We start from the raw sequence: 13,520 nt of genomic DNA, 5'->3' as shown, positions 1-13,520 counted from the left end.
AACCTCTCAGATAGCCGGGCAGCGAGCTTATCGCACGGCCTTTGGGACAAGTTAACACAACTGGCCCTACACTGCGAGAATCAGTTGGAAATAGACAGGCAATGGGAGTACAAGTGTAGGTAGTTTTGTCAGAGTGGGGGGCTTGGATCGACAGACAAGTTTTCAAACGATGGGTGGAAATTTTTCCAGTGCATGAAATCTTATCGGAAAGGCAAACAGAAAGCCATTATGGCTACCCATTAATTTAGCGCGATGCCATTCGAGCAAAATAAACTAATCTGTGCGCTTCTCGATCTATTTGCAGACTGTTCAGACCACTTGGCGGCCCCAGTTGCCGCTGCCCAGGGAGCTCCAGCTAGCCGATGACCGGAACAGCGCCGACGACAACGACTCGAAGGTGATCGCCACCACGACCACCACCGCGGACATCCATCACCAGAACCACCACCACACATCCACTCACCAAAATCACCCCCAGATCGAGGAGGAGAACATGGATCGGCTGAGGGGCAATCACAGCATCGGGGGCTCCTCGCAGCAGCTCTTCGGCAAGCAGAAGTGGTCCTTCGGGCGGCTCTTCCGCAAGAAGAAGGAGGCGGAGAGCGCCTCGTCAAGTGAGGAGGACCGTAAGGCGGGATTTGTGCCCTCCCAGCGCCAGAGTACTAGCAGCAAGCCCAAGTCCAAGCACGGAAAAGGCTCGCGTGCTTCCAGCCGATTCGACCACATCGTGGCGTCGCCCCAGCAGGAGCAGGCACCACCCCATCCTCCGCACCCCGTTGACAACGAGTTCTTCCTGCCCGTGGAGGCCATTCCTCCGGAGCCTTACTACCAGAACCAGCCTGGTTACTATCAGAGGTACAGCAACTCCCTGGACAGAAGGATGCTGCTCCAACAGCCGCCCGTCTACCAGGGGAACGGCCTTCAGCAACATAAGTCCCGTTCGGTGCAACGGGGGCCCAAGGTGCCGGGCCACTCCAGCGAAGAGGAGCTGATATCCTTGAACTCCTCGACATTCTCCAAGTACCGCAGCGACGAGAGCATCCATCTGGGGTCCACCGGCCCAGGACAGAGTCGTCGCAGCAGAGCGGCGAGGAACGAGCGATACTATAAGAGGCTGTCGCGCGACGGGGAGCCGAGTCACGGCGGAGTTCCGGCGAATGTTAATCCGCAATCACGCTATAAAACCCAGCCGCTCCCGCTGTCCATCTACCAGCCGACGAACCCCGCCAGCGGCTATGTCCAGTGGCAGCCACACCAGCAGCCGCAGCAGCAGAAGAGCCTCCAGAACACGATGCAGAGCGACGGCAAGCGCAGCATCAGCTACGACAGCCACATCCATTTACATAACACGGGCGGGAGGATGCAGAGCAAGCCGTTGCCTCCTCCGCCACCTCCCCGCGATCCCCTGCGGAGGGTCCATGTGTCCGGCTCCGGCCAAATGGGATCCAGCTCCGGGGACCTGCGGCCAGTGTCCTACGCTTTCGACCAGAGCGGCCGCTGCGTGTCCGACGACCGGATCTGGCAGCCCCCGCACTACCAGTCGGTGCACTCGCTGAACTCCCAGCCCACCTCCTCGATCGCCAGTGCCCCGCCAGCGGGCCAGCCGCAGCAACCACAACACAGGAGGTTCATCACGCGATCTGAGAGGAACGCGCACCCCGGAAAGCAGTCGCTGCCGAATGGCATTGATTTCCACTACGTGGCCGACGCGACTCCTCGCTCCAGAAAACCCATCCACATGATGGATCCTGGCGGCAAGGCGGGCGGAGCAGGCACGCCGCCCTCCAGTGGAATCCTGAGGACGTCCAAGAGTGGACTGCCCACGCCCCAGCCCGCTCCCCAGCCCCCGCTGGCCAAGCCCCGATCGATTTCCAGCTCCCGGCTGAGCGAGCTTCGCACCTATCCGATGCCCATGTACTCCGAGGTACAGAAGCCCAAGAGGAGCGCTCCTCCGATGGACCACGACAACATCGTGTGCGGCAGCTTGCACATCAAGCCCAGCCATGAGTGTGGCAGCCAGAACTACGTGGAGATCCGCCACCGGGACGTGCAGAAGACCAACTCCATGCCGCACCACTACCAGAACCGACGCTCTGGAGAGGATCTGCCGAACAAGTACGAGGAGTACGTGGCCGAGAAGCGGGAGCAGCACCAGCAGGGCCCGGCTCAGGTCTACCCGGAACGCAAACAGAGCAATGCCAGTGTGAATGCTCCGCCGTTGTTCTTCCCACGGAAGAAGCCGGCCAACTTGGAGGAAGCCATCAATGAGCTGGAGGCCATCTACAAGTCTCTGGGTCTCTCGGAGCCGCCCGAACCGAAGGCAGAGCCAAAGGTGGAGGCCGTTCCCAAGATCCGGGTGCCCACGCCCAGTGAGTTCGAGAAGTTCGCTCTGGCCCATGCGGACGACTACGATGAGGAGGACTCTCCCACCGGGGAACCCGATCCCGTCCGCGACGATGTGGCCTTCAGGAACCTGCAGCTGGCCAACCTCCAGCACCGCTCCTCGGAGAGGCAGCCGCCATTCGGCATCCCGGTGGGTCCCATTGTGCCGGCTCCGCAGTCGGATTACCTTCACGTGGAGCCGGTACGGTCGCGAAAGAAGAGTGGCTCCCCGGACATCGTGAAGGACGATCTAGCAGTCCGAGCCTTGCGAAAGGACACACCGGGTCACAAGGCCAGCATCGTGTACCCCATGCAGAAGAAGCAGCGGGCCACCAGGACCCAGTCGGCCAACATATACAACCTGATCCACAGAGACGCGGCAAAGCCCTCGGGAGGAGACCTCAGCAGCTACATGGAGCTGTCGAAGAGCCTCGAGAGATCTGGCAGCATGTCCAACCTGCAGGGGGAGGTTGCCGACGAGCCCAACGACATACCGGCCACCCTGGACCTCCTGCGCAAGCTGAAGGCCCAGGACGCGGAGCTGGACTTGGCCAGGAAGCACCACCCAATTCCCTTCAGACACCCAAGCCTGGGCGGAGCCATCGCCCAGCTCCCAGAGCGGCTGACCAAGGAAGAGGCCTCCAAGGTGGCGCCTGTGCCAGCGCCCAGGAAAAACGTCACTCCGGAACCCATGCTGGACGACGCCCTCACCAAGATCGCCCAGGATGCACAGGCCAGTAGCATCAAGCTCAGCCAGGAGCTTAGCGAACTGCGCAAGGAGGCGCTGATTACGGCGGCCAGGCCCAAGCTGAATCCCGAACAGCAGCGGCTGGAGGAGGAGCTCCAGGAGATAGAGGCCGTTTCCGAGGCAGCCAAGCGATGCGGCCAGATGCTTCTGGAGACCCTGCCCGACGCCGACCCAGAGGACCGGGAAGCGGAGCAGCCACCCCAGAGGAAATTGCACAAGGAGGGCAAGCTCATCCGAGCAATCGACGAGGTTTCCGAAGCAGCCAACGCCGTATGCGAGAAGATCCTCAAGGACATAGTGACCACCGAGCCCCCAGTGGTGGTGCACGAGGCACTGCAGGTGAAGCAAACGACCAAGACCGGCGCCGGTGGGGAGCAGCTGGTAATGCCGCATCTTATCAAGAAACTGGACCCCATTCAGTCGGATAAGATCGAGCACATTGCCCGGCGTTGCATGCGGCAGCTGAGCGAGCTCGCCGCCAACCCGGACTACGACAACCTGGCCCCCTGTAATATGAGCACCAGCATCCACGCCAATGCAGGGGGTGACGCCACTCTCGTTTGTCCCGTTCCAGAGCCCCGGGCCGCGAACCAGACGCTCGAGGAGATCGACAAGATAATGCAGGAGTGCGAGCGCCAGGCCAAGGTCAGCAGCGCTGGATCCGGATCCGGGTCGGGATCCGCCTCTCACCCCAGTACGGACGACCAGCGAACCACCGCTCCCAGCATGACCAGCGGCAGCGGCTGCGGGAGCTTCCCACCCAATGTGAGCACCACCGCCAGCTCGTTCAGCTCGAGCAGCGACTGCCTGGCCAAGTCGTCGAGTCCGTCGGGCGCCAGCCGCCCGTTCTCCTCGAGCATCACCTCCTTCAATCCGTACTCCTCGAGCGACTACATCAAGTCACAGAGCAGCGACTGCCATGCACCCAGCACAGACCCGATCAAGACCTTCAGCACTACCTCCTACGAGGTGCAGTCCACACCGCAGAGCACCACAATCAGCACCAACTCCATGAGCACCAGTCAGAATCCGAACCAGAGCAGTACGATCAGTAGCACCACTAATCTCAGCCAGGAATCGAATCGCACCGGGGTCGTCACCACCTCGGGCTCTCCACCACCTCTGCAGCTGACGCCGGTGGGTGAGCGGAGGGGCAGGAGCCGGCACGAAAGGGGTGTCTCCTGCTCCTCCGCCACCTCATCGCCGTCGCAGTACAACTCCAGCGAGGAGCTGGCCGCCATCTTTGGCATCGAGGAGCAGCCGAAGCAGCCGCGGCACAAGCTGCCGACTAATCCCACAGGTAACGGAGATGACCCCAGCGCCAGCGATGCCCCGAGTTCCGATGCCACTGCCACTGCCACTGCCAATGCCAATGCCACTTCTACTAATCCCGCCCAGCTCGATCCGGCTAATTGCGCTACTAATCCCGTTCTGAATGCCCCTCTTGATGTTACTACTAGCACCTCCACCTCAGTTACCCATCCAACCGCTAATGATAATGCTAGTACCTGTAGTAGTCATAGTTATAAGCTAGAGACGATACCGGAGCACGATGACCTGGAGGACCTGGGCGACCACGCTGAGTCCACGCCGAAGCTGTCGCCCAACTTTAACCGGATATATGCCAGCAAAGTACGCATAGTAATGGACCGGGACGAGGAGGACGGGGGAGCGTCGAACGCAGCCATGACCCAGTTCGATTCCCTGAGCTCCCTGGAGGAGACCTCGTCCAATCCGGACTCGGGCAACGTCAGTCTCACGGACTATCCCCTGGTCAGCCACGCGAACGCCTCCATTGAGCTGCAGACCACCTACAACAGCCGCTTCGAGGTCAGGGAGCGCTACGTGTCCGAGGTCTCGATCAGCGCCTCGGAGTCCACGGATGAGGAGCGCACAGATACGGAGTGCTTCGGCAGCCGGGAGGCCCTCAAGGAGGAGGACTTTCCGCCCCTGCCCACTGAAGCGGAGCTGGAGGAGAGTTTGAGGGAGGAATTGCAACCCGAGAGCAGCCAGGAAACGGACATTGGGTCAGAGGCCAGTGGAGGGGCGGGGGAACAGGAGCTCGGACTGGACGGCACTGTTAGTCTGAGCAGGGAGGTGTACAACTTGACGACGGAAGCGTTGCAGGTGACGAACCGGGACGAGGTGGACAGTAGGTATGGGGAGAGCACCTGTGAGGAGTTGACATCGCACCTTGACGAAACGCATTCTGACGAAGCAGAAATTTCTAGCTTACTAGAGGCCTCTTTTGACGAGTTAGATGATGAACTATGCCAGGAATCCAGCCAACTGGACGCACTACCCTTCGTTTTGGAGGAGGATGCAGCAGATCTCGGCGAGAGCGATTCAAGCAGGCCCCTCCAGCGCCGCAAGAGCGTCGTCTACGAGACGCCACAACTGAATCTGAGCATTTCGGAAGTGAAGCTGAAAGGGGAGCAGGATCTGGCGGAGGAAGAGCGACCGGAATCGGAACCCCTTGAGGAAGCCAACCAATTGGAGGACACTTCAGCACGAAGCGAGCAAGGCGGGGCAGAGGATGGCATGCATCAGCGCAAAGGACTTCCAGCCCGGGAGGACAACTCCGAGGACGAACGGCCGACCACCAGCTCCAAGGCGCTCTCGGTCTTCGGCGAGGAGCGAACTGTGGCCCCTGCGGCGGGTGGTGGTGCAGCCCGCGGCGAGTGGACGACTCTCGAGCACGTATTTGTCGCCTGCACCGTGGGCCTGGTTACGCCGAACGACCTGCTCACTCTGTGCCTGATCATAATTGGCGTGATTATAATTATTGCAATTGCGCTGGCCTGATGGGGAGAGTGGAGCTCGGTCGGTGTGATGTACCTGGTATTTAGTGTTTGTTGTAATAACGGAGAAATGCTCGGGGAGAGGGGAGGCGAAAAACTACTTTAGTTTGCAGCCACCAAGTGCACTTATATATTTCCATTTACGTAATTAGTCATAGGACATGGATATTGTGTAATTTATTGTTTAGTTAGCTGTATGCTTTCCACGAACCAAAAGTATTTTCGACTTCTATGTTAAGTGCAAATTTTTATTGTGAACCAGAACCAGACATTTGGAACCCACTGTGCAATTCATCCAGCATCTAACCGTGGATCACCCAGAAAAAAGTTCTTACTCAGTTTCCTTGTTTTCACTCACTCCCATTATTAATTACTTAATTAATTGTTAATTTGACTGCAACTTGTGCCAATGATTTTATTACGTTTACCTAATTACGCGCTACTTATTAATCAACTTAATATTTAATCCACGATATGTACTCTACCCTAATGTTAAGCACCGATTACGAAAAGCAACTCGACAAATTCACCAACGAATTAATCAACTTTGCGAGTCTACTAATCAGAAATATTTTCCAAAATCTTGTGTACTTTCAGCTCAAAAGTGTAATAGTTTAAGTTTGTCAGCGAACACTTATCTTACGTAGCACTCATATTATTTCGCTATAATTTAATGTTAATATAATTTGGCAGACAAGTGGATCCCCGAAGCCATGAAGCGAATAAATCACATTAATAAAATGTTATTTAAAAACAATCCAGTTCTCAATGTTTTATTTTTAGTTTACCTCATTTACGCTGTAGTTGTGTTGTTTCTGCTTTTTGTGTTTATTCCGAAATTTGGTTTCCAAAATCATAACACTAACATTACCTACTTAGTTGCCCATTTTTGACTAACGTGTTTTCGAAAATAAATAAAATCCGGATTCAAAAACAAAAATTAACTATGGTTGTTGTTGCTTGCTAAAAATGGCGTTTTGTTTCGTATTGCTAATAATAATTTAATATATTTAAAAATTTTTAGAGGAATATTTGGGAGAAAGCGTAGTGACTTCGGGTTTGTGTCTACGCTAAAAGCTTTTCGCCTTGCTCAAAGCGCCTCCTATGAGTGATTGTTTCGAGAGCCGTGGGCATTTCAAACTTTTACTAATCAAATTATGTTCTTGGAGATAGTTTATTTATCAAAATACAAAGTATAAACTTACCTTACCAGTTAAACCTCAACCACTTTTGTTACTTGAAACTTTGTCCAAAGGACCAAACAGTGTGTAGTGCTATTTGCTCAGTCCTGGAATCTGTTTAAAATTTGTCTGTCTCGTCGGGTCACCGACTGCTCGTCAAGTTGTAACCTCTCCGACGTTATTTTACCAAATAGAAAAGGAAGAAACTCGCAGCTAAGATTCGTCTTGCGGTATTGCCGCAACAACAAAAAAGGGAAAGTCGTGGCCTCATAATGGCACCCATTCAAGGAGCTGCTCAAACTTTTGCTGCTCCTTCTTCGGGTTCATGTTGTGGCATAAAAAGGACATTCAACTGCAGGTCGGTCGTCCTGCTTTCAGACTGGCGTTGGCTTATTGTTTTATGCTCCGTATTCGTCTCCTTTCCACGCCTTCGCAGGAAGGACGTTAGCCTTTTTTCCCTAATTATAATTTCTTTTAATTTTTAATTTTTTGTTTAGACAGGTACGTCCTTTCTCTCTTTTTATGATTTACGGGCATGTCGAGGATCTTGGCCCAACTCAAAGCGAAACTAGATCTACGAAGTGTTTGTTTGAAACCACAAAGTTCGTTAGAGATTATTTAAAAGGTTCCCCAGAGTTCGTTCACCTTGATGGGGCAGAAGCGGAGCATTGCTCTCGTTACACGCACACTGGCACTCACCAGGCTAAATAGCAATAAAAATGTCACCCGGCTCTAATTTGTTTTTTGTCTACGCCAGGACTTGGCCAACACGACTCGGTTGGCTGCCAGCCCCAAGGACCTCAAAATGTAGGAAGGTTTCCAGCCATAAATAAACCAAGCCGCACGGAGTGCTGGAGTGTGTGTGGGAAGTTCCTTTTCTCATTCCTCCCCCTGCCCTGCCTCTATCACTGAAATAATCATAACTCACTTAACCCCATTAAATGTGGCAGGGAAGCCCACCAGGCGTATGAGCGACGTTCACTTGACACCACCCCCTGGAGCCGAGAGGGGCGTGTCCAAGTGGCGCTCCCCAGCACTGAGTCGCTGCCGGCTCGGTAACGCTTCATTGAGAACCTTTTGTGGCCGCCCTAGTTGATAACTACTATCAAGCCTACAGCCAAGCAGGCCTTCCCTTTTCAGCATTACTCATACGCCGCATGGTACGCCCCGAAAATCACGTATTAATATAACTTTTCAGTTTGTTTCGCAAACCTGTCGCACAGTTTTGTTCGTGATTAGGCCTTACATTACCTATTCACCGAACCTAGAAGATTTAAATCAGATTTTTTCCAGTTTTCGAGCATTTTGCGGTCTCGATTGCCAGTTGAGTTGGTGCATGTGGTCAGTAGTCGGCTTGGTCGCTACTGTTGCGTGGATTATTGTGGTTACATTTGGCGGAGCCCCTCGCCCGCTCTGTCCTTTCGGACTACCGCACTCCCCTTACAATCTGATCGAATGAGGGCAGGCCACAAACTCTGCTGCCCGAGGCCGCGGAGACGGGTCACCCCTTTCGGGGCAAGTGACATGTTCCATTCGGTGGAGCTGCAGCTGGAGAGGGCATCAGGCTGACTCACAGAGAGAGCTGCCTGGTTATCGTCCTTGCCACTGCGCAGGTACAAACAAAATATTTCGCCTCGATGGGAGACAGTTCAGCTCAACGGCGAATTCAAACTACTTGAAGCCTTGTTGCAAACTGAACTATAAATAACCAGACGATACTCTGTGTTTCAGGATAAATTGGAATTATTATTAAATTCATATGTCTCCGACCCAATGGACAATTTTCATTCCTTTTCGAAGAAATCTCTCCGGAAAAATTGACGAGAAATCCCAAAAAATACATCATCAGAGGTTTTAACGCAGAGTGGTAGAGGTTCTATCTTTCCATCGTTGAAGGCATTCCAAATAAGGATCGGATGGAAAATGGCCAAAATATGAAAAAGACCAGGGCCTTCTTTTTCCTCCCAATCTCAAATAATGGCGATTGCACACCCAGTTGTTTCAAGTGCTGTCCTGAACGGTTGGCACATGCGGTGTGCCTCTCCGGCGCGTGTAAAAACCGGCTATAAAATCAGCTGTTCGGACGCTCAGGATGTGTGTGTGGTGTTGTTGCCGTTGGGGCAAGTAAATGCCACTCCTCTCCAGCCGACGCAGTAATTGCCTCTGCCGAGTCGTGGCGAAAACCCGTCCGTAGCCTTGTTGCCTGCCACCGCTTTGAATCTCAGTTTGCGCTGAGTTCTCCACCAAGTCGGAAGTTGCCGCGGCAGAGTGCAAGTGCTATCCACGGAGTACTGACTTTACGTAAATCTACGGCCCACCCTCGGGGGAAAACCACAAAAAAGTGATTAGTGAAAAAAGAAAACATTCGGAAAGTAAAATAAAACTGTGGAAGCATATTCAAAGAACTGAAAAAGGTTCGTTGGTTTAAAGTTTTAAATTTGTTCATATTTGTGTGGTATCATGTACAACTACGGAGGGGAATATTAATTTATAAGATGTGTATGGGAGTGAGTGCACGTGTCCGCTTCAGGTGAAACACACTCCCCTTCTGGTCAGCAACAGTTAGGCGGAATTTTCCGGAATGTACAGCCATCTGTTTGAGGTTTCATCCCTTTCCTAAACATACCTTGATTTTCCGCTTTAGCTTGCACTGTGTGGCATCGATTGTTCGCTTTGCTCTGGATAATTTTGTGCAATTCATTTCACTTAATGCTTAGTTCACGTCTTCCATGGCCAACACCACGCCTCCGTTCCCCGCCCTCAATCCAGCGCCCGCTTTTGTCCTGCTGCGACAGTCTGACATTTGTTTGCCAATTTTCATTGTCGTGGGGCGTTGAACTCGGTTGACTTTCCCCCACACACCTACCACTTCCACGCATTTTGGGGCTCAAGCTTACTTCAGAAATGTTTCTTTTTTGAGTGCAGTCTTTTCCTCTCTTGGTTTGAGGTATCTACGAGGCTGTCCTGACGAGTCATTGTATGGTTTAAGACTTTAAAATATGATTTTTCCCTGGTTTACACTTTTTACTTTCAACGACGTTGTTAGTTCGCTTCTAATTTGGTATTCTTAGGCTTCTTCTAACCCTTGCCACCTAAAGTGACTCCCTCGCTTTCCCCAAGCTCCCCTTGCCCGAAGAAACCTACATATATATTGGCCAACTCGGGTCTTTGACATTCACCGTTCCGCTTTTGTGTATCCTTCAGATACTCGAGTGATTCAACATAATTATGTTCCATCGTCGGTTGGCAGATGTGGCTTTAAACCGTATTATAACGGGTATTTGAGACACGTAAGCACGAAGTACCAGCCACAGCCAAAAAGTATTTCAACAGTCTTCGGCTGTGGCAGAAAATTGCCAACTGATTGTTTCTCAGGTTTCTTCAGGGATGCCGGCAAACCTTTTTGCTCAACGCTGTATTTGACTGCCAGTGGCATCGCTTGTACTGACGGCGAAGCCACTCTTCACAATATCATCAAAGAGGCTTCTTCAAATATTGAGAATGAGGGGAGCTTCTAGTTTAACGTAGCAGTCTAGGGGCTGAAATTTCAATTTCAATTTAAAGCCAAAAAAGCAAAAAATATGTATTTATAAACCTTTTGGACTTAAGACTCGGTTCCACTTCTCGTATTCGATTTAATTGCACCACACTACCGCACACGCCCCCAGAAGGTACACAAACGTTTCGTTCACGCCCACTTTTACACGCACCTTCCCACAGAAATTTGTATTTTGGTAACATTGAGACCAAGCCCCAACAGTCCGAGACGAGGGTCGGCGTATTAGGAAGCGCTAACTTTGTCATCGCCGAAAGAGGTAAGCTACTAAAAAGTCCTTTAGCTGGAGTGGACGCCTATGAGGGTGCTGAGTGCGAGTCGAGTCCCTTGAAAGGGGTAGGAACCCTGCATAACTCAGCGTTCCTGGGTCAGACGGCTAAAAAAGTTAATCATTGCCCCCCTGCCAAAATGACACTAAGTTTCCATGGCGCTCCACCAATTTGCATTTTTGTGTCAAGTATAGATAGCAACATGATCCCATGCAAACAACCTTAATGAGAGTCATTAGTTTGGAATAAAGACGTAACTTTGTAAAGTTATGTTTTTGGGGGGGGTTTTAAGAGTTTTGTTAGGCTGTGCTGTAAAAACATGTAGTGTATTATACCATACTTGAATAGGATCTGCGATATACTTCATAAAACATTTTACTGCCCGGATGGGATCGGGAGGGAAATGTTATACGACCTTCCGTTTAGCGTAACCCAGTCGATCATCCATGCAGGCGCCAGTAATCCCAGTCCTGGGCTCCGATTTTATGGAGTCTGACCGGAGTCGACGATGTCACGTGATTTTTCGGAACTCGTAAAAAGGGTCTTTAATTAAAACGTCCAACTCTCGCAGGGGCTGCTGGGGGCGAGGCGATATTAAGTCGTAAAAGCAGGCAAGCAAACAGGCATAAACAATACGGAACAAACAAAGGCCAAAACGCAAACAACTGGCAATTGAAATGTTTGCAAATAAAAGCTCAAATAAATGTGAGCACAGCAAAGCGAAACCTGAATGAAACTATCTCCCAACTCGAGCCGTTTTTTGCTTGTGTTTTCCTGAAAACCACCCACACAACCCCCTGCCACTAGCTCCCGTTTAAAGTATCGGCCCAAACCCTGCGCTTGTTCAAAACTTTAGTTTAATTTCGCCTGCTGTCTGGCAAATTAATTAGTTAATTATGCTTTGTCGCTACATTTTCGGGGCACGTGCCACAAAGCCCGCGACGTGACTTCATCATTTTTGCAACACTGTGTCTCGTCGGAGGCAACATTTTGTGCTTCGCCTATTAACATGCAATGATTTGTGATTTATTCCCCGACAATAAAACCTAACTTTTCCTTTTCCATCTCTTTACAGGTGAGTCTCGAAAACTGAACACCTTGCTATTACCGACGGACTTTTCTTGGGCTTTTGGGTGAGTGGAAGATATTCTGAAAGATTTTTGTTTCCAATGACGGGTGGGGGGTGCCTGTAATAGATGCCTCATTATCTCAACAACTCCGATTGAAGTCGGGTCTGCTTCTATTCCTCCTTTGCATCTTGCAACTCGAGAGGCAATCTCATCTTAAACTTTTTCTCTGCATCCATTAAACTTGGTCCTCATCGACAGCCATCGAGACAACTCCACTAGCCTCCAACGGGCAACCTAGTACACATATATAATATGTATGGTCGCTCCCGCCTCCACAAACGTACACAAGCAGAAGTACATCTGCGAAAAAGTTGAATAAAAATCATCCAATATAAATAAAAGCAAGCTATGCAGGTTACATCCAGAGAGTGCAGCCAGAGTTTGGTTCTTTATCGTTTTTAGCCTTATGTTTGCTGGCACTTGTTTCAGACTCCAGACCGTTCCTACGCAATAAATATTTTCGAGTTCTCGGCGAGGAGGATCCGTGAAGTGGGTCTGCACTTTTGTGGAGAGCGGCGGTGCGCCTAATGGCATTGAACTTGGTACGGTTCTGTTTGATTTGATTTGATTTGATTTGGTCTGGTCCACTCTGATCTATTCGACTGGTTGGACCTGGGCGAAGAGCTCGGGGAGTGCGCAGCCTTGCCATTGGGAGCAGACGCGATGCGAAACGGTTCATTAAGCAATTTTCTATGGCATTTCCGTGCTTTGCTTTCCGAGCTTTTCATCATAATTGCGCCGGAGATCATGATCAGTTCTTGGGCATTGCAATGCTTATAACGGCACCTGCATCGCCAACTTTCCCCACACCGCCCCACACTCGCAGAAAATGGCGAATTCTTCACCGCCGGCCCGATTCTGTTCTTCCTCCATTCCGGCTTGAGTCATTAAGGCCTCTGCGACTGATACCAGCCAGATGTGCGAAATTATGGGAAATCAGCGCGAATGGGTGGGCAATGACAGTGGTCAGTCGGGCATAGGAAGTACTTGGGTGTACTAGTATGATTCAGATTGATGTTATGATCCCTTTCCTTTGTGACATGATGGAGATCTCCTCTCTAGGAGATCTATAGACTGTAGACACTGGGCCTTGTAGCACACTCGTATAGTCCCCCCGATCTCTGCATATCCACATTGGTGGGTTAAGTCGCTATCACCTGAAGAGCAGAAACTGAGTTCTTCTGCTCCCGATTCTCCCAGTAATCTCTTTTCGAAGGCCCTTTCCCTTTCCAGCAGTTGCTGTAACTCTTGTTGCTGGTTCTTTTCGCTTTTTTTCCGACGTGCTGGCTCCCTGCACCGGCGGCCCCAATCCCCACCCCACCCACGCGCTCGTACTCCGCTCGTTCTGCTATCTGTAGGCACGATCATGCGATCGTTCCATCGTAGCTCTTGCCGACGTCGGTGTCGGTGCTGGTGCTGGTGCCGGTGCCTGTGCTTTGGCGCAGCGGCAACT

At 51.6% G+C, this 13,520-nt stretch overlaps 1 protein-coding gene across 11 annotated transcripts in view; it reads left to right on the top strand.

Moving 5' to 3' along the window:
- Positions 1-13,520, top strand: part of LOC6507547 (supervillin) — a 97,050-nt gene that overhangs the window by 21,986 nt on the left and 61,544 nt on the right. For 9 of the 11 annotated variants that reach the window (XM_044715005.1, XM_014909819.3, XM_014909814.3 and 6 more), the window contains exon 2: positions 305-4,430. In XM_044715005.1, coding sequence (XP_044570940.1) covers positions 494-4,430 — 3,937 coding nt within the window. In that variant the 5' untranslated portion in view covers positions 305-493. Of the gene's footprint in view, positions 1-304; positions 4,431-10,676; positions 10,928-13,520 lie in introns of those variants that run through there. The other 2 variants (XM_032454658.2, XM_032454662.2) reach the window with 2 other exon arrangements.

Source organism: Drosophila ananassae, chromosome 2R (assembly GCF_017639315.1).
Source record: "Drosophila ananassae strain 14024-0371.13 chromosome 2R, ASM1763931v2, whole genome shotgun sequence".
In the NCBI taxonomy this organism is placed as follows: domain Eukaryota; kingdom Metazoa; phylum Arthropoda; class Insecta; order Diptera; family Drosophilidae; genus Drosophila; species Drosophila ananassae.
This window is presented reverse-complemented; position numbering and strand designations above follow the sequence as displayed.